This window comes from Anthonomus grandis, chromosome 1, assembly GCF_022605725.1.
Source record: "Anthonomus grandis grandis chromosome 1, icAntGran1.3, whole genome shotgun sequence".
Lineage (NCBI taxonomy): Eukaryota > Metazoa > Arthropoda > Insecta > Coleoptera > Curculionidae > Anthonomus > Anthonomus grandis.
The window spans coordinates 19,903,969-19,926,778 of record NC_065546.1 but is presented as its reverse complement, the minus strand read 5'-3'; the positions used below and the strand labels follow the sequence as shown (position 1 = coordinate 19,926,778).

General features: G+C 33.3%; 1 protein-coding gene across 2 annotated transcripts in view; it reads right to left on the bottom strand.

Annotated features, from left to right (window-relative positions):
• Positions 1–22,810, bottom strand: part of LOC126739447 (heterogeneous nuclear ribonucleoprotein L) — an 840,569-nt gene that overhangs the window by 13,613 nt on the left and 804,146 nt on the right. For both annotated transcript variants that reach the window (XM_050445127.1, XM_050445137.1), the window contains exons 8-10: positions 12,851–13,021; positions 8,530–8,706; positions 8,266–8,473 (exon numbers count right to left, since the gene is read on the bottom strand). In XM_050445127.1, coding sequence (XP_050301084.1) covers positions 8,266–8,473; positions 8,530–8,706; positions 12,851–13,021 — 556 coding nt within the window. The remainder of the gene's footprint in view (positions 1–8,265; positions 8,474–8,529; positions 8,707–12,850; positions 13,022–22,810) is intronic.

Genomic DNA, 22,810 nt, shown 5'->3' with positions numbered 1-22,810 from the left:
AACTCAGCTCTACTTTTCCTAGATGTCCTCGTTAAAAAGGTCGGTGGAAATCTACGAACTTCAGTTTATAGAAAACCAACACACACGGGCCAGTATCTTCACTATGAGTCCAACCATCCTGCAACCACCAAAGTAGGCATCATAACATCCCTCTACAATAGAGCTCGAACCATCTGTAGAAGCGACGAGGACCTCAACTACAAAGACCTACAACAGAATGGATATCCAAAGAAGCTAATAAGTAGGACCATCCAAAGGACGCGTCCAAATCAAATCAGAGACGAGGCCACCACGACAACCAGACTTCTACCCATACCTTACATTAGGGGTACATCGGAACAAATCCGACGCATTGCCAGCAAGTACAATATTAGAACTGCCTTTAGATCTAGCACCACTATCAGAAGCGTGGTATCAAAGACCAAACCAGATGGCCTGTTGAATACCAAAAATTGCGTCTACCAGATCCCATGTGAGTGCGGTGACTCATACATAGGTGAAACGAAGCGCCCCCTAGAAGTCAGAGCGAAGGAACATCGCAGCCGGACCCAAAGAGGAGAGGTTTCCAAATCCGGAATAGCAGAGCACGCGTGGCATAATGGACACAATATCCATTGGTCAGAAGCCAAGATTCTGTACAAGGAACAGCACTGGCGGAAGAGGAAGTTCGTAGAGGCAGTTTTCATTTCACAGAATCAGGGGATCTTCAGCCAGCCAAGCGTCGATGTACCCAACATCTGGAAGCCTCTACTCTCAGGACAGTGTAGGATCTAGAGAGAGTCGTGTCCTCCCCCCAACTCTTTTCACGGATGACTTTCCTTTCCACATCGCTGCACACATCTAGTATATAAGCCTATAGAATAGTAGTTTGCTGTCAGTTTACACTTGATAACGGTTGGAGATACTTACCAACCGAAACGTCGTGTTACAGTAAATAAATAAGACAATTCAAGTTCGACAAGATGTTTTGTTATCAATATATTACTAATTTTCCATCTACATGAATTACTCGATATTATTTAAAGTATGAAAATTATATCGACCTTCTCTTTGACGCTTCATAGTTGCTCAGGTTTTTACCCTCTTTTAAACAGTCTTATTTTTATTTTTTTTCACTTCTTCAGAATTTGAGAGTCCTAGAGCGTTCTAGGTCTCGATTACCCTAAACAAAATATTACTTTTATAATATAATGAAACGTTCTTCCTAATTATACCTCTTATATAAATTTATCAAAACTCTTTGTAAGCCACAAAAATATATCGACCTTTAAACAAAAGAAATAGACGAAAAGATTCCAAAACCCCATAGAAACGCTGTACACGTGACTTAAAAGTCACCCAACGAGCAACTCGCTCATTGAGCTCCATTGTTTTTCTCGTTTCGACGTTCTCTGGTTGCCTTCTTCCTTAATAAATATTAGCTTCCTTCGGATATTGGATGGATCAGGGGGCCAGGCGTAGGGCCCTTACACCCCGTCGCTCCCGGCTTTTATTCTTTCTTTTATGTGGGATAACCTATAGTGCTATTAAAGCTGCTCGAAACCGTTTGTGTTTCAAGCACGTACAAAAATAATTAAGCGGAGAAACAGGTGGTAGAGCCTCTTTTCTTAATTATGTATCTGTTTGCATTGGTTGGTATAATTTATTTTTCTTAAGTTGAAGAAACCCGTCAGTTTAAGTATTTTATATTACTGACCGTTCAACAATCCTTATTGGTCGTAATATTGGCTACCACGTTGTTTTACGTGGTAGCCAACATTACGACAGCCAACAAACTATTGTTTTATTAATCGCTGCTACTATTTCGTACCATTGCATTGCCTCAAATTATTTAACCACGATATACTATGAACTATGTGCGATTAACAGTGATACAAATATCCTCAATGTTAGGTTCCTTGCTAATAATAATATATTTTGTTTTTTTGGTATTAATTCTTAAGCCAAACTATGTACTAGTATTGGTTATCTTATTCATGAGGTTTTGTATTTCTTCTTCATTATTAGTGACCAGAAGTGTTTAGTTATGTCAGCGTAACTATTTACGTTAATGCCATAAATATCAGTCCCTTCAGTGGCATCAGTAAAAGCTTCATTAAATACTTTCTCTGAATAAAGGTTGAAGATCAAGGGTGACTGAATGCATCCCTTCCGCACTCCTCGCTTGACTTGAATTTTATCTGGTAGTTGGTGTTCCGCCCACACTGCAGCTGTCTGGTGCCAGTACAAATAGACAATTCTACCAATATCTTTGTCATCTATTCCAGTTATTTTTAAAATTTGTAGCATCTTGTTATGACTTACTTTATCAGAAGCCGTTTAGATATGGATTGAACAAAAAAACAACTGTGGTTATTCTTCTTGGTTGTCTACTCTCACGATCTCTGTGAATCAGCACATAAACAGCAAACAACGATAGAAAGCCGCTGTTTGCTGTTTCTAGGCTGCTCCGAAAACTGACCTGCTGGTTTCGATTCTTTCCTCAAGCTTATTATATACCCTGCCATGTATCACTCTTAAAAATATCTTAATAAGACGTGTCTCATTAGACTTGGAATTGTTTTATGGTTTTTACATTTAATTACTCTATTTTTATTCTCTATCATGACAAATATTAATTTGAGCCAATCCGTCAGCATTATTCTTTGTTCCTAGATGGAGTTGAAAAGTTTTGTGTGGCTGTTATTCTTTTACTAACAGTTTCAAAATTTCAGTACTCACTTCCAGTTGGTTTCTCATTTTTGATGACTTTCAACGCTCATTCCACTTCCAGACCTTTTAGCATCAAAAAGTTCCCTAATATATTCTTTTTATCTATCAAGTTGTTGGCGTATACCTCTTATTGGATATCTATGTTATATGGTAAATGATCAATTAACTTAACTTACTTAAAAATGTTGCACAATAAATAATGAATCTAAAAGAAATAATGCTATTAATCAGGCTTTCCCGAAACGAATTAAATAATACATTATATTATTAAAAGCTTTATAATTTTTATTTTCTTACTGGGGAGATGCTACTTCTAAACTGCATAATTTACCTCTATACTATGAATTCTAATCTCGTAAAAGAAACTCGTGGAAGAAAATAACAAATTTTTGAGTTCCACTTTTAGTACACCTCTATAACCGTTTTTCGATCCCAATTAATACTATTCACCTTAGGAGCGAGGTCACTACTATATAAAAGGGTAAGATTATATTAATTGTACACATACCGATTTCAAGTATTTCGAGTTTTTTTATAAAGAAATTTTTATAATGCATCAAGCATTATAAAAATTTCATGCATGCAAGCATCCTAAAAACTAACTAATTAAAAATTACAAATTTACGGAAGAACCAATACTTATTTTATTTACCAAAACAGGATTAAAAATAAGTAGAACTGCTGCCAAAAACATAAGTTAGACAAAGTAAATTGAACAATAAGAGAACAAAATAAAAGGTATTACAAAATATGAAAATGATTAGTCCTATAATGATTTTCACATGCCTTTGAACTTTTTCATATCGGATGTTTGTCTATTACGTAGAGAAACACGATTATAAATTTTTCTACTTTCTTTAGGTATATGAGCGAGTTTCCGTTAAAGTAGAATGGTAGGGGAAAATCATCTACCTGACGAGTCATATGACCAGTGTTAATTACTTCCTAATCATTGCCTAATGGGAACTACATAATGAGGAGGTCCTCCTCCTGGTAAAAATATAATAATATGTTTTTAAAAGATAAATGGCCGTGTCCGGCTTTGTATACATTTTTCCATTTAAATTTCCTTTTATAAATTAGCGACCAATACTTTATAATCTGGGTGTTGTGACTTCCTGACAAATCGATAAAGCACAATTTATTAAAAATTATGTAAGTAGTTTAATTGGCGCTGCTGCATCCAGTAATCTTGTTTCATCCCATTGGTTATTTGCGACAGTACAAGTTTATTGAATTTTTGCCACGAGTTGGCGAATCTATATGCGACTACATTTTTCTCCGGATGCCTCTGGGTAAGCCGAAGCTGTTCTTAACGAACACTGGTCTTCTTTACCGTAAATAAAAATATTTTCCGCACATTCAGCTGTGCTGAATAATTACTACAGATAAATGGCATTTCTCGTGTAAATAGTATCGATATAAAAATCAAATTTAATAATTCCAATAACAGTAACTTCTCGTTTCTTAAAATAAAAATAGAAAAACAAAGTCAGTTCTCAAAACAGAATATTTAAACTGACTGAACATTAAAAATGCCTGAGCGAAAACAAAATATTTTGTCAATGTTTTTAAGTAGGAATAATCAAAAATAGTACAGGCGTAAAATGTTTTAAATTATGCTTTCAGATTAATGCTGCGGTAATAACAGGAATATTTTGAAGATGGAGATGTAAGGGCGATCGCTAGCACTGTAACCGACAGTAATGATGATATTACTACCACACTTCCGCGTTATCCTTCACCCAGTCAAAACGTGATTGCTTGTCCTTTCCTATCCTTTAAATCCCTTTCACACCCCTTGTCTGTGATAGCTGAATCTATTCACGCCGGTATCTGGGCCGGATAATGCCGGATGCATCGTGGGGAAGGCGACATCATGCAACGGAAAATATACAGGTACATACCCGATGGTTTTCCCGAATCTTCAAATCGTGCTGGCAATTGCCTCTTAGCAGCGCCATCAAGTAAATAAGAATAGAACAGACATTGCTACCATTAAAAATGTCGAAACGTCGATATGAGAAACATATTAACGATTATATGTGCTTATTGCCTTTTAAAATCTTATTACCTACTACTCAACCACATCCGAGTGGCCGATGGAATTTGGATGCGCAGTGGAAAAACTCTTTGACGAAGACCGTCGATCATTTAAAAAGGTCTGAAGGATTGTAGAGGCCTGTTTACATCGCAGTATCATAGCCATATGTTATAATCGAGTTCATAGTGATAGTGGAAGGTGTGCTATATACACAAATAATATAGAGGTCGTATGTATTATGGTAAACTATGGAAAATTCAAATACTTTTTCTGATAAAAAGTTATCAAACTTAGGTGAAAAATCGTTGTTTATAGACATAATCATAGTGCCCCCATGAGATAAATTAGTTCTATTAAATCTTGCTATTGTAGTGTAATTTTGAACAAAAACAGGTTCATCAATGTTTAGCTAGTGTTCGGTTAAAGCAACTATTTCTTGAAAATTTAGCTCTTCTAATAAAAGAAATAATTCATTAGTTTTGTGTCTTAAGGACTGAATGTTAAGAAGAAATACGCTAAGCTTGCTATCATTCGATTTATCAGAGGGTGCTTGATCCTCTGGTCGCGTCACGTTATTTAAAAAAATTTGTTCCTAGATGAGGAACCACTGGAAAAATAATTAGATTGACTTTCTCGTATTTTTTGAAGCCTTAAAATTTTTTCTGAAGAAAAGAAGGATCTAAAAGCGGAGACTTCCACTTCGGCTGCACCAATTCCATAGACGTCGTGGAAACGGATATACAAGCGTCGGAGGGAGTCTATGTTAGTAGGTAGGCCCTCTGAAGCTAGCATTAGGTTGACACTGGTCTTGGTGTGGCCTTCGAGACAGACGTTGGAAGGCTGGTCATAGAGGTATGCCAAGTAGAGCCTAAGAGTTTTTAAGATGGTGGGGTCTCTCAATCTAGCCAACAGGTACCGCCCATTTTCCGCATCAGATTTTTGGGATAGTCGCACTACTGGAGGAGTCATCGGGTCCATATTATGCAGTCCACCATCATCCTTGGCCTTCTCCACAAGTTTGAAGCTGACATTTTCTTGCCCAAATGACTTAGATGCAGCTATGGCATCTTTATCTGAACCAATTTGAAGCATATTGAGCTGATTTGAGACAGGTTTGGGAGTTAAGGTTTTATTAGCTGCCGGTGGAGAATTTAACGGTGGTAATGGACCCATCCTCCGTCCATCCACTATAGCACCAGCCGGCCATACGTTCGTCTCTTTTAGCTGGCTAAAAAGATTCTTGTTTTGGACACCTACTTTAAAGCTGGAGTTCACACTGTCTTCATTTTGCGTAAAGGGAAAACATCGAATAAAAGCATTAGTCTGGAGCTTATCTTTAACGTAGTGAGCGAGCCGATTTACCGTATAGTCAGGAGAAATATTAGAGACGATTAGGTAATGCCATTCTTCCCTAGTTATGGTTTTCTGAGGTGAAACCGTTATTCTTTTTGTACGGGGCGAAACTTCTGGTTCCTGATCGGTCTGTATAGAAATGGAAATGGATCTTTTTTGCTATTGTTGGAATGTATTTAGGGATTTCTTTTTCCTTAACTGTCAACTTTTCAATTTTAAGGACCATTTGATTAATACTCTTCCGTAAATCTTCCATTTCCTTGGCAAGTTCTTGTTTGGGGGAATCATGAATCTGGATCTTGACGGATTCGTCGTGTTTTCCCAAAAGAAGTGAAGACAGGTTAAAGAGCTCTTGTTTCATATCCCTGATTGAGTGAAACATTGACTCTTGACCATTTTCAGATCTACTATTGGTAAGCAAGTTGTGAATGTCATCCATTTTCTCGAACAAAACCTTCCATTTCGGATTATTTTGACTCAAGATGTCATATAGTTCTGTAATGACAGGGTAGAGATCCGTATTCTTTTTGAGACATGAACCCAAAGCATCAACAATGTCTAAAGGAAACTGCGCTTTTTGTAACTATGAAACCTTGTCGTGAAGGTATTTTGAAGTAGGAGAGTCACAAACATTGCAGAAGAATCTAATGTTATGGTACTTTTGATTATACAGTACCTTTGTTGTGGCCTTATCCAAACCAGTACAGGACATGCAAAAATTTCGGCGACATTCCCCGCTACAGCGAAGCTTATATTTTTCTTTCTCCAAGATGGTCTTTTGACAGGAATCACACTTAAATTCAGCCATAATTTCTTGAGATCAATTAAAACCAAGAACTGTGGTTGTAATCGATGACCCTATATCACAATAAACCAATAGAAAAAGCACTATAATATAAAGTGTATAAAATAATTATAGCAATTTTGTAACGGAAAGCGAAAATGGTTTCGACTTAGAGGAATTGCATACGATTACTATGATTAAGTCCCCAAATATACATTATATCATAAACCTTCAGAGACTAAGGTATAAACTTTATGAAATAGATGGACTCTTTAATGCCAAAGGTCATGTGTTACGATAAATTAAGATAGGTTTTGTACTCTTCGACAATTAAGTTTTGTGGTCCATAATCCTCCTTATGTTATTTCTCTTCAGACAATTCACTATTTTTACTGAATTTCTTCAAGTTTACGTTTTTGTTTGCTACATATCCAAATTAACTATTGGGTTTAGATCTGGATGATATAGTGGCATATCTTAAATGTTGCTTTGAGATGCATAAATTGTAACCAGGAACTTTAAACTTTAAAGTTTTTTTTCTGAAACCAGGTCCTTTATGATGTTGTATGTAGCGTTGGTAATCGTCTTTCAGATGTTATAAATACGTCACTCAGCAATGCTGTTTTCCAAAATCGTGGGAGTTAACAATCATCACCCCGGTTAACGGCCGTTAACTATGATAACTATGTTTTAGCAGTTTCTCTAATCTTTTAAAGAGCATTTGAGACAGTAGATACGAATATTTTATTAAATAAATTAGAGCAATTAGGGATTAGACATAATGTTTTAATGAGTGTATCAGTTGTACGCTGTGTTTGCTTAATAAATAAAACACATTACTTGTATTTAGCGTATATAATAAATTAAAAATTGCAGCCTAGCGCTTTCGGCCGTAGGCCATCATCAGGGCTTAAAACATTTTCAAAGCAACGGCACTATTCTAGAAAAACGGTACAGCACCAAATACAAGCCTATGGTTTTTTAAGTACTTGATAATGTACTTGATAAATATAAATATTAAAGATTTGAAGCCCTGATATGTAGAGGTGAACTGCAAATACGCCTCGGAAGTCTAAATATTAGTATAAAATTATTGTAAAAATAGCCAATTTTTTTTAGTAAAGACTGAAATACCTCATATATTTCAATAAATAATACAAAGAAATATTTATTGAGAACGGCGATCTTCTAAACGTGTAATCTTCTGGAATGCTAAACGGCTGCTCTAGTGAATGGTTGAATTATTTTTGTCTATATCTACAATCGCATATGCTGCGAAAGCGATAAGAAGGCTTACTTCAATTTTTACTAATCCTATAGGGACACTCGTACACATTCGTATTTTTAAAATTTAAACTCCAATAAAACTTACCAGGACTTTCGATGGCGGCATGATTACAAGCCATAACGGCCGCCACGGCTTCTGTGGTTGTTTCAAACTCCAACAAGCCCGAACTGCTTCGTTCCGACTTCATGGGGAACAATTTAACCGCTTTCGGAGGCGTCACGTCGTAGTCTTTAAACACTTGGATCAGTTCTGTTTCGGTAACTTGCGGCGGCGTGTTAAAGAAATGAAGGATCTGTGACAAATGTAAATTTTAATTGGAAAATTTTATGAAAGTTGTAAAAACCATACTTTGCTGGGTGGTTGAATCCTATTTTTACTCGCCATGGCGGGGTTCATGAATCTATTATTTTTGTTGTTCAAGTACTCCTTGTAAGACGGTGACTTGTCCGGAAGTGGATAGGGGTTCGTAACTTCACTTAAATAGGGCTGTTTACTGAAGGCCAGTTGGAGTTTGTGTTCTTTTGCCTGAAATGTATAATATTGTTACATATATTAGTAGCATACATACATATAATAATAATATTAATAATAGGCAACTGACAAGTACATAAAACAATACATATCCTACATTCAGCAATTCTGGAAAGATCAACTTGAAATACCGGTACAATGCAATCAACGCGCCGAGTGGATTAATGAAGAGAGAGAAAGTGTCGCTAATATCCCTAAAATGAGACATAATCCCTTGACAACCAACGAAGTCACAAATATTATAAAAAATGCACACAACTGGAAAGCACCGGGACCTGATGAAATACACAATTACATTACACAAGTTAAGGTGTACACAATCGATTAACTAAGTTTTTTAATGACATGATTAATCCTTTTTTTACACAGGGATCAACTTATCTTCTGGCCAAATACGATCTTAACAAACAGGATCCCGCAAAATACCTCTTAATTATCTGCTTACCAACGATGTATAAGATTCTTACTTCGTGTATTGCCCAGAGGATATACGAGCATTGCGAACACAACCAAATTATTGCAGATGAGCAAAAGGGGTGTACAAAAAATGGTATGGGATGTAAAGAGCAAGTCTGCACGGAAGACGTATTAACGAACTCATGCAGAAACATGTTGACAAATGTGCGTCAAACTATTGACTGATCTCAGGACAAATGTTTCCCAAAACAGAAGATTCACTCTTAGCCATCCAAGATCAAGTTGAAGATGACCAATGTAGATATGAATGCCAAACATCTGAGACAATTCGTAAACAGGAAACAGTATCCGTAAACAGGTAACACATAACAGGAGGTTGCCAAATATTTGCGCCTACGGAATACAAAGAAAATTATACATCAAGAACTCGCTCTAAAAATGAAACTTCTGCAGAATGAAAAGTATCCTTATTATAAGTATGTTTCAGAAATGATTCTGAAAATTGCAAACTTTAGGCTTTATTGGGATCGTACTATTTTAACTGATCAAACTCTGAGTAGTAACAGACCTGACTTAGTTTTAGTGAATATAAGATAACATCTCTAATCGAAGTGGCTATTCCCAATACTAATAATTTAGTTCAAACGCACGCAGAAAAATTTCAAAGTACCGCGACCTAGAAGTACGGCTACAGAGGCAATAGCGAATGAATAATTTTAAAACGATACCAATTATAATGTCGACTACGAAAATCAAACCAGAGAACCTGGAAAGAAGCATTGAAAAACTAGGTCTCAATCAACAGTGCTATTAAATACAGCCCGAATCGTAAGGAAATTTCTGGGAACCACCACCATTGATCGTCACCACGGGCCTGATAACCTGGTAAGCGCCCCCACAGAGCTCATTCCCTTTGATACTTGGGTATCTGGGATGAGGGAGGAAAAAGGAAGTAAGACAGTAAAAAGGTGGTCAGAAAGAGCTAGGCAATATCAACAATTTACGAAAACAAACAATTTACGAACAACACCGCCAAATTCTATAAAAAAGTATGAGGAACGGTAAATACATTTAAAGGTGCACTACCGAAAGAATAAATCAAAGAGTACTGGAAAATTTCTAGAAAAGAACACTACCTAGTCATAACTGCAGATTGGATCCAACAAGCCTATAAAGAAATATCAAGGGTAAAACGGATGAAGTAACCACAGACCAAGATGTCAAAGATGCGCTAAATACATCTTCAAACTAGAAAGGGCCGGGCATAGTCAGTGTCTCAAATTTCTGTCTGAACAAACTACATGCAATTCATCACAAACTGGCAATAGGATATAATCACATAATAAATGAATACCAAAGTATCCCTGCATGGCTTACAAAAGGAAGAACTCATGTTATGCCAAAAAATTAAAAAACTGATGCAAGAATTACCGCCCCATCACCTACTTGAACAACACATATAAACTATTAACGAAAATAATATTGGAAAGGATCTATGAACACCTGACTGAAAATCATTTGTTTCTAGCTTAACCAGCCAGCTACTTTACAAGGACTACAAGAAGAAACTTTCAATATGCTGGATACATTAAAAAAGGCTTTTGAGAGGAGTAGTACACTTTAGAGGGTACCTCATAGCTGGCTTATCGAAACATTCATATAAAGAATGGTATAAACCAGGGAGATTCGCTCACGCCACTGATGTTTTGCATGGCCCTCTGTGTGTTATTCTTAAACCTGGCAGTGGTTACACCAGTTGCATAAACTTTTGAGTCAGGCTGAAAAAATCAATCACCAATAATAATAAAAAGCAATACATAATAATAAAAATTAATACATTGATGACCCTAAGCTAGTAGCCAAGGAACCTTGCCGAATAAATCAGACTTGTTACGCAAGTTAGCGATAACATTCAGATGGAAATTGGACTGGAGAAAGGCGCGAAAACAACGTTTTAAATAAGAAAACGTACAAAAGCGAACACTTGAAGCTAAAAAACAACATTACAATAAAAGCATTAGAACACCCACCACCGAAGAAAAGGGCATTGAAATCTTAGCTGAACGCAAAGAACAAATTTCTCGCCATTACACCAATGGATGTGCGTGTAGTGCAATACAGCTTGGGCATAATAAAATGGACACAAGCAGATATCATACATCTAGACCGTAAAACCGCTCACTGAAGGAAACTGCTCACTATGCATAGATCCCCATTAAAGAAGGGGGCGACGAATGATCAATTTAGAAACCAGCTACGCCCTCGCCCCGGGAGGTCTGAAGATTGACCTGGAATTAAAATAAGAAGAAAAGTACCTAAGTATGATGTATACGCAAGGACGTACACGAAAACCAACGAAAATCAGGCTCAACAGAAACCAGATATTAGTCTTAAAAAAATTAAACATCTTAAGCAGAAAATAAAGTATAAAAGAACACAAAAATTAACAGAGCAAGCTTTAGTGTCAGACTGCCCAAACCTGGCAAAAAAAGCATATCGACATAGCCAGGTTGCCAAACATCTGCACTGAAATATTTGCAAAGAAAACAATATATAAAAGTTCAAGACAAGTGGTACTAGCACAACCCAGACCCTGAAATCGATACATCAGAAGTTACCATCATTTGGAAGTTCATACAGACAGATCAGACAGAAACAAATTAGACATTATAGTCCAAGACAGGAAGCGGAGAACGCCCAAACTCATAGTAGCTCAAACTCGTAGTAATCCTATCTGATTACAACATCATCCAAAAGGAAGAAGCTATAAAGGAGAATATAAAGATTTACAGATAGAAACCCAAAGGTTCATTGACCAAATACCTGGAAAGCATAACCTGTTGGTCTTACAGAAGTAAGTTGCTGAACACTGCCCACATAGTAAGGAATGTACTAGATCAAATATTTATGGGGAAATCGGAAATAATAATTTAAGTAATAATTTGCAGTCGTATGTTTTATATCAAGGATTTATATCGGGACTGCAACTTGGCCAATTTTGAGGTTCTGCATGTTTAATGCAGCGAATAGGCCGCTTTTATGTCGCATATACATATGTCAGTGTCATTGAAAATCTGGACGACATTTTCATTGTTGCTTCTTATTTCGACATGTATAATACCTACTTACTTCTTAAAATTCTGGAAATTATTTATTGGATTCCTCAACGCCTCTGGCGTCTCTTTTAAATTTTGTTTGTATACGAAATACATAACTCGATTATTAATATACTTTTTTTGTTGTATGATACAATGGCTACTGATTTAATAAATTTTATTTGAAAGCGGCACGGGACAAATAAATCCTAAACAAAAGGTTCATTTTGTTTTATCTTCAAAAGCCGCATTTTTTATGCGACAAAAAACCCATGCATAAAAGTTACCTAAAATAAACTGAAGCTATGTCGTGCATAAACCACGTGTAGATTCTTTTAAAAGTTTCCTTCTATGTTAACTTTTCCATTAAAAAAAAAGACATTCATACGAAAAATGTATCCTTTGTAGCAATTATTATTAAATTATATTATTGTCTTAGACAAATGCATTCTACCACCAGGAACCTCTGAAGAATTTGCATCTTGATGAGCTGAATTTGTAATTTTTTTTTGCTTTCCTTTCAATGAAGTGCTGTATTTATAGTTAACCTAGGAACGTCTTTTGCGAAATTTAAGGCATATACAGTTTTAATAAATAATTTATATAATTTTTGCTCATCTACTTACCTGTGTATCAGTAGTATTTTCCTGATTCTCTTTGTGGTGGTGATTCAATAAGGGGGCGGCACCTGTAAGTCCTACGGCCACGTTATTTAAGTTTTGCACGCATCTTTCAACAGCCACACTGTCACCCATCTGAACCATTGCGGTGCCTTCTTTGGATTTCAGGAACTTTATCTATACGAGAACAAAAGTTAAGAATATTAATGAGAAATCTATGTAAAGGGTTAAATAATAGCTGTAATCTTTGCGTTCTATAATTCAGATGTAATATCCAAGTACTGCTTATTGATATATTATTCAAAATGTCTCAAAAACTCTTTTTTTTTTACAATATTAAGGCCAAAAGTTAAGCATATTTCGTGTCTTCTCACATGTTATATACACACTTTAAAAATCTCAAATGGACAAAGTTTCCAGATAATAATGTATCAAATATTTTTTTTGTAGAAATATAAATGACCCAAAAACTCCGAGCAATGAGTTAATGACCTCCTCTATCACCTCCCTTAAGTTCATTTCGAGACGCCTTTACTCTTTAAAATTGACCTATTTGTTTCCGAAAAAATGAATAGTATTTCTTTTAGCATGAAGCTATTTTAAATCTTTAGGTTAAAGACTGTAAATCACAGACTTTACATGACTCTGATCAAGAAACAAATTCGGTCAAAACAAGCGAAAGCCTTCCTCTCTAGATACACCTCACCACACCCTATTTACCTATCTGGTAGTTCATAATTTAATCATTGATGGACTTAAAAAACATAGTCAAGGCTCTTTCTGTTTCTGTTAGTTAATTTTTAATAGCCTCAGAAATTAAAGAATTGATATTATTTCCTAACATATCTGGGAACGTATTGTAATGAAATTCAGGAAAACACTCCTACACTTATTCCAGGAATATGTCAGCAATAGACCTTTATTGACAATGTCAAAAACTCTAACCTGATTCGTATTGGCTGTCGTTTAATTGCTTCCAAGGAAAATAACAAAACAAAATATAAAGAACAAAACTAATTAAAACAGATTAAAATATTACAAAATGCGATCTCTTAAGACCCTTGGAACAATTTAGAAATATTTATAATTTTGTACGTCGTTTTTGACGATGGAGACTAATAATTTCAAGAGAATACTGACCGTCCAAATCCAGCAAGTATTCAAATTCTCGAAAATATAAAATACAGGGATTTACAATAATATAACCTAAATAACTTAAATTGGGGCCCTCAAACAAGATGAACTACTTAAAAACTAGATACTATAGGTGAAAATAATAAACTAAATGTAAGTTGAATACTAAATAAATGCATCACTAATCCACTTAAACTACAAAATGCGAACAAAACAGTACAAAAGCTATGAAAATAATTAACGTTTTTACATTTTCATAACAGTATTATATTGTCCTCATTTTCTTATTGTCTTTATACTTATATTTTTTATTTTTTTTATGATTGAAGGATATAATAGTTAGTTAGGTTTATTTGTTGGTATCTTTGTTAAGTAAAAGTGTAAACTTTGCTTTATGATAACAACAATGGGTTTAAATGTTTGAATAAACAATTTTGTCTTTAAAGAACAGACGCTTCTGAGATCTACTATTTTTCTTGTTACAATACGCTTCGCGTAAGAACACATCCTGCTGAATTGAGGGATTTTCGGACCCTGTTTTTGTAAGTAACACTGCAATTTCATATCTGAATTATTTATTCTTATGTTTTCTTATAACAGCTTGAAAATGCGTCATCTTCTGGATATTTTGAATGACCGTACATCTTTAGAAGGAATTTATTGAGTATTAGTTTTTATAATACCAAATATGCTTAGCATCTAATTTTTAGAAAACAAGTTTTCTTTATAGGTCAGTATCAAATTAACAAAAAATATACAGACCTTTTCACTTAAAACTTCACACGCCAATAACTCCAAAGCAAAAATAAGTATTTAATTTCTGTAAAAAGTGGTCAATGTTATGGGCTGAAGTAAATATTTTTCAAAGGTTAAAAAATTCGGCGTTTGCAAAGAGCTGGGCGTCGCGATCCTTCATTAACTATTCGATTGCAGGTACTTACAAAATATGAGCATACAAAAGTACATATTACTTAAAAACTTTTTTGTTATTTACTCAGACTTAATTACTTTATTCGTGTCTGACACTAGTTACTATGACAACCATTCTTATCGCAATGTTTGGCTGCTGCTGACTGGCGTTTGTATTATTGTATTATTATATTGTTTTTTTTGTTAATTTCATAAAGTGCAACTATTTTGGTATGATTTTATATTATTATTTTTTAGCTATTTAGTTATGAAAATATAATAAACAAATAAAACAGTTTAAAATATTTTTAGTTCAAAATTATGTACATCTACTCGAACACAACTGTCAAAAACATTTAACAGATGAAATTGGGTCATTTGTTGGAGAGTTTCTTCACTGAAAAAAACCCGAAAAAATTAAATCAATAAATATTTATTTAAATCTTTTTTATTTCCACTAAATACAATTTGTTTCAATAAACTAATTCTTGCTTGTGTCAAATAAATGTATGTATTTGAATATTTTTAGTCATTTGTTTGAATATATTTTTAATGTTTTTATTTATGACAAATAATTATTTATTTAAACTAAATTAAAAAATAAGAGGAGTTACTCAGTTCATTTTATCAAATAATCGTTTTTTTAATTTAAATATATTTATTAAACACAAACAAATAAGTTTAAATACAAATAACTCAATAGGTACTTTTTCAACACTCAATCATTAGAACTACAACAGGAATCTCTCACCCGAAGCGCAATTGTGGGTGCAAAGCGGACCAGCACCAGCCGGCTGGCAGTTTGCTTGCTTGATACTGGGAAGAAGAGATTTTTGTCAAATCGCAGTTTTTCACCAAATTCACCATTATTTATTCGCTCTTTACGATTCATTTAATGTTTGTTTGTTTGTATATAACCTGTGGATGTGCGCCTAACTTGTGGATGGTGTACCTAATTAACAGTTCCTATATGGAAATGGAAACCTTTTTGGACCAATGTGGCGTGGGTCATTTGTGGCCTATATTTCAGGGTAAGTACTTACATATAACTTTAAAAATTTTTGGTAGGCAATCGTATTGTATGCATATTAATTATAGGATCTTAAAAAACTTAATTTCACGTTGTTTATTAACTCATGATTCCTAGTTCTTTTGCCAAATATGGCGTCTTCCACTCCTTTATCTTTTTTTGTGTATAAAGATCATGTGTACCAGATCACACCTTTCAAATAAAAATGTATTTGATCTAAATAAATGGTATATAAAAATTTAGTTACAATAAAAAATTATATTGTCAGAATAAACTACTGTTTATTCCAAAATATAATAGGTTATTTCAACTAAATAAACATTTACTTGGTTTAACTGTTGAAGTACTTGTGTATAATCATAATACAATTATAGTAATTGGCTTTGTTTTAAATATAAAGTAGATTTACACACAACAAAATAAGTTATATTTTGCATCAATTTTTAATTTAATTAAGACACATTGAAAATAATAAGCTAAAACAATGTTATTACTACATAAAAGACTATTCTCTTGAATACATATTTAATTTTAAGAAGGAAACAAAAACCTAATTTTAAAACTGAATAAGGTGATGTGGTGCAAAACTTTTTTTGTTGTATTGGTTCTATATAAGTTTAAAGCATATGTATTTTGTTTTTAGAGAATATTCTATAAAAAGATACTTATTTCAGAGCATCATATAGACGACCTCGATATCCTACAGAGCATTAGTGTGGTATTTTGAATCCTAATTTTTTGTTAGATTTGTAACATAGAGTAATTAGTTATAGAAGTCGATAAAAGTGTCGACTCCTTGTTATTATATTTTTCTATATTATAACGATTAAAAATGTTTATGTTTTATTTTCTTATGGTTTTTGAATCTTGCAAATTTAATGTTAACTAGACTATTTTGCAGTTTAAAAATATTTCAGTTTAATAATAAAGAAGTATTATTAACATTATTTATTAGTATTTTTTCTATATACTTACCTTTCCTTATAGTTCAAGGTTTGTAAATTATTATTTTTGGGTAATTTCGTTTAGTAATATTTATTCTTTTTATAACCCATATTTTATGGTAATTATACATATGTATGTTTTAGCATCAAAATTGTTATCCACACCGGATACCGGATTTAAAAAATATACGGTAACTTTTAGTAGAACCCTACAGGAATTAAATTTTAGATATGCAACCAAATAACTCATTTATTTATATTAAATAATGAAAATCTGGGTTCAAATAAATTTAAAAAAAAAATGTGCACTTAAATGTTTCATCCAAATAACAAAAGTTATTTAAATTAAATCATCCATTATTTATTGCAAATATTTCGTCTCTCAAACTAACTATTTTTAAGGTAATATAAAATACATTATTTTATTAAATCAAATAAATTATACATTTAAAAAAAAATTAATATTTAAACCGAATAAATGTACATTTCACTTAAACAACACCTGTAGTATTTTAAATAACACATTTGTTCAAATCAAATACACATTTATTGGACGACTGTCTATTAAAAAGTAGGTATGTATTTATTTAAATACATATTTATTTGATACAAACAATTTAAGTAAAAACGATTCAAATACATTTTAAAAAAATTTCAAATAAATGTTTGTTTGGCCATTATCGAACAAATATTTCTTTAAAATAACTCCAAATTTTTTTAGACCAAGTAATTTTTTTTTCAGTGTTGTAATAGTAGCACACGCTGCACTAATTCTGTTAGTCAGATCAGCCATATCTTGGATAAGTTTTTCATAGACAACATTCTTTTGGTAAAGAAAATAATCTGCTGGTGTAATGTCCGGGGACCTTACCCATCAATTGTACCAAACCTTGGAGTATTTATTCTCTGTTCAAATATCTCGATAATATTTCGGCATGATCTGCAGGCACTCCATTCTGCTCTAGCGACAAATTCATTCTAGTCCCAAGAGACATGAAGTGTCTCAAAATTAAGCGAAATATTGTGGGATACAATGCATTTCGTTTATTTGCTCGTTTTATAATGTAGAAAAATTGGGTTAGGATATATTTGATTTACTAAAAATTTGTAAATAAAAAATTCGAATCTTATAGAAAATAAGTTGTACTGAAAAAAAATTAAATAATATAAATTTGTAATTAATACATAAAAAGTGCTGAAAAACAATTATTTAGCGTCATAAGGCAACAAATCATAAAAATAATGACAGTCTTTGGATAAAACTTTTTTCAGTACTTCCTCTTTTTTGTGCACCAAAGATATTTTTCTTATTTCCTGTTATATGAAAACAGTTCCGGAAGTGTAGTTTAAAGAAATCTTAATTAGCGATCTCCATTTAAAGTTCCTTCGTAACAGTGAGGTCCAATAAGGAATCCATTTAATATGCCACATCCAATATTGATACCAAAAATTCGTTGATTACCTCTTTCTGTAATCCAACGAGGTTGGTTTTTGGACAAAAATGAAAGTTGTGTCTGTTAACGATCCCATTATCATGAAATCTACTTTCGTAGATTTTGGGCAGAAAATTTGCATGTTGGCTATTCAAATCCGGAATTCTTGCTAATAAATCCTTTTTTTCTAGCATAATCGCCTGGTTCTATTTGATGAAATAGTTTAGTTTCGTACGGACGAAAAGAGCTTCTATGTAGAATTCTCCACAAAGAAATCATGGTAACACCGGTATTTTATTTTGTCTCTGATAGGGATATCTCAGCGCTATTATCAACCTGCTGAATTACAGGAGTATTTTAATTATTGTAGCCGTCTTACACACATACTAAAAATTTTGGAACATTGAAATATTTTAATTACAAAGTTTTAAATTTTCAAATTAAATGTTTTTTGTAACATTATAAGTAGAGATACCGCTAATAACAAATTAATCATCACGTGATACCAGAATACTGATTTCCGTGAGAAAACTTGAAATTTATTTACAGTAAATGCAAAACAACAAAAAATTTGTAATCAAAATTGTACAAACAGAAATTATGTCAATTATATGTGTGGCTTTACAATGTCTTTCCATGCTAAGGTTTAAGTTATCCAGATCTTCTTGTGGAATTGCTATCCAACACTCTTGAAGAGCTTGAAACAGTTGATGTCGGTTTTGGAACTGACTGTGGCCCTGAAGATCTCTTCGCAAAGGCATATCCTAGGCCTGCTTTATAGGATTGAGATCGCGTGATTGAGCTGGCCAGTCTAAAAGACGAAACACACTAACTGTGCACCAATATTTGCAAAATTTGCATGCATATTTTGGGCGTGTGGAACAACAATAGGTTCTAGAACATTTCTAACGAAGCAGTCTGCTGATAAGAGACGGTCCAGAAGAACGAGCTCAGTTCGACTTCCAAGAGAAATTTCTGCCCATACCATAAGTGGGCCTCCTCTATAACTGTGAACCTCCTGTGTACGATGGAATCGATTTCTTATGCCAGGTGCCCTCCATACCCGTACTCTTCAACAATTTGGATACAAGCCAAATCAAGAATCATCAGTAAATAAAACATGTTTCCATTGATTTTGCGCCCAAAACATAGTTGGCATCTCCAAGGCCTTCAGCTTACTAGATTACCTTCTCTTAACCTTCTGTAGATGGTATGTTTTAAAACAGTAACACTATGTACTCAGCGCAGAAGACTTATTAATTGTGGTACTATTAGTGTTATTTCTTCGAGCTTCGATCTGAATACATAGATCCATATGAGTAATCACAGTCACCTTTGGTCGAAAATATCTTTTGCGTGTGCACCCCTACGGCCCTTAATATCTCATTATCTGTCCAACGAGTCTAGGCATATTTAAACAATTTAAATTTTTCATATTTAAACATTATCTGGATACCGAAGGGCATACTGTCTTTCAGCTATTGCTGCATTCAAAGAAAACCGCAATCAAATCCACAGCTTCATTATTTGTCAAAGGGATTTTACAAAAAATCGAGCAAAGAAAATTGAAAACAGATTTAAACTGGCAGTCTAATAAATATTTGACGTTTCCATACAATCCTTTTTAAAAGTTTCTTTTGTTTTTGCCGCCTACTATACGTTAACTAGACATCCTAAGGTCGAGCGCTAGATGGCGGTACATAAGTTTGGACTCGGTGCGTAAAAGACTTTAATTCGCTATAACTTTAAAACAAGCAAAGATATCATCGTGCGGTTTTCCCAGTATTTTTGCAAATTTTATCTACTTTTTAAATATGATTTAAAAAATATACCATTCAATTTAAATTTTTGGAGCAAAATGAAAAAAACTGGAATTATTACAAATTGCGCCCTCTGGCGGTTTTATTAGGAACTATAGGGTAGTGATGAAATCAGTCTTTTAAAGCAGCTACATTTATCTTGCAAATAAATTTTTAATTGCCCAAATCGAATAAGTGGTTTCGAATTGACAACGATTTTAATGATTCCACTTTCAATAGCTTTCAGTAGGGGTGGGGCCCCTACTATCGTTCGTACGTCAATAATTCATAAACCAAAATTATAGCAAATTATCTAGGCGTACTAAAAATAATATCAAAAGTATAAGTTAATATTTAAGTTTTCGGAGAAAAAGACGTTTCTTTTATTTAATTTTTAGTTGCGCCCTCTTGCGGTGAAATACGGAACTTAAAAATAATTTCCAGAATTTTCTCATGGCCACTTTTATAATAATAAAAAAAATTCCATTGTTGTCAGATGTACAGGTCCTGAGATACAGCCGCTTACCTCGCTTATTTGACCACCCGGTACATTACCGATATTGTGTATTTTACGCATCTTTACGCAAAAAAAAAAACAGTTTTTTTGTAAGTAAAATATATGTAAATGAATTTAAGTCATATATTTACATAATTTTTTTTTTAACTGAACAAATTTAAAGTTTACTTCTTGTGAAAAAATGTGCACTTGCACTTGGTTTAACAATGGTTGCGAAAATAACTAATATTCATGATATATTTGTTAAAATAAACGTTAGTCACATTTTTTATGAATCAAGAAATGATTACAATAAATCCGTATAATTCAGTTAGAAGTAAATAAATTTGAGTAAATAATTAATATATTTCTTCTAATAATAATACTTTTGAATATGCGTATTTTCAAAGTCCCTGCATCCGAATAATTTTCGACGCGTCACGACGCCCACCCCTTTGCAGGCGTCAAATTTTTTAAACTTTGTAAAATATCTGTTTGACATTGACCACTTTTTACAGAAATTAAAATTTTTATTTTGGGGTAATTGGCGTGCGGAGCCATAATGCCCTTATACCATAGATGCTACTTTATAACATATATAAAGTATAGACAAACAATCTGGTTAAAAAATATGTATATTTATTAGTAGGAATTTTAAATATCGTTTTAGGTTGGATTCTTTGGTTTAAGGATTAAGACTTCTGGTAGAATGCACTATAAAAGCAGATTCTTTGTTAGGTCGGAGAAGGAAAACAAAATATCTGTTTACGGTGATATATGACACTTCATTATTAAACCCTAGTTTAATCCCAGAATAACCCTGATCACTTTTAAAGACCAAACAATTCCAAAAAATATCCTGCTGGTAAAAATTAAGAAACCAGATTTACTTGACAGATAGTAGCTTAAATAGATACTTTCATCTCTACCTAACAAAAGACCCAATATTATTTAATTTTCAACGCTCTTCAAGTTTAAATTATTTATTAGAAAATGTGTGTCTGTTTATATGCCATAATTAAGGTTATGGTTAAGTTTACTATTAAAAAAATTTATAATTGCAAGCGTTCTTCCTACAGGGTGGTCCATAGAAAACAAAACAGGCAATTATGGAAAGTTCATTGGCTTTTTTTAAAAACGCCCAGGCTCTGCCAATTTCTCATATTTTTATAATATATATTTTTTTAATTTCCGCATTTTAACTTAACTACGCATTTAACAAGTAATTTAAAATAAAAATAATGTCTTTATTACAGATGATTACGGGTTCTTTTAAGAAAAAAGTTGCCAGGAAGTAGCATAAAAGTAATAGAGGCTCAAATGTTACTAACTCATGCATTAATGCATGTAAACATTTTTTTGAAAAATGGTGATTATATCGAAAATGGTTGCTCCTAGCGACTTTAATAAGATAATAAATAATACATTTTTTACGTAAATTAAAAACGGAATTTATTTTGATACTTTTTAAACCGATATACAGGGCTGAAAAAGAGTTAGGGGTTCTAAAAAAGTAGAAACTAACGCAACGATTTGTTTCTCATCTCTACGGAAAACATGAAACCTGTATACGAAATTTTATGTTTCTTTTTAAAAGACTCGTACGTTTAAATTTCATGTCAGTATGTCAATTGGTTCAGGACCCCAGAAAATACGATAAATCAAATAATACTTTGACACCCTGTGTTTCAGTTATATTAAAGTTAGGATAAGGCAAGTTAACCTTAATCACGTTATTTTGACATAAGGAATCCGCTGTTGTTCTATGTCCCATTACTTTCGGGAGACTCTATAAACACATAGATTGAAAAATTTCGCATTCTCCTAAGTTCTCTTAACTGAAAGTTTTTTGTTATCGGCAAAAATAGATTAGAAATTTATTAAGTGATAAGTTTTAATTAGGAAAACAACTAAAATGCTTTTAAAAATTTTATTACTCTTAAGGTTTTTTTTTCAGATATCGATCGAATATTTTTTACGACAAACTAAAATTAACAAATTGATAGTTTTTCTTAATAAAGGTACTAGAAAATTTTTTAATATTATGTATTTTCATTTCTAGTGTTTAAGCAAGCTTGGAGATTCATACGGTCTATGAGATTGGAGATATGTTGAGGAATATTGAATCATTCTGCCCGAGCAGCAATGTATAGATATTTTTTAGGTGGGTGTCTGCGTGCTGCCACTGCGGAAAAGCATGTGCCAATCATGTTTTATGGAG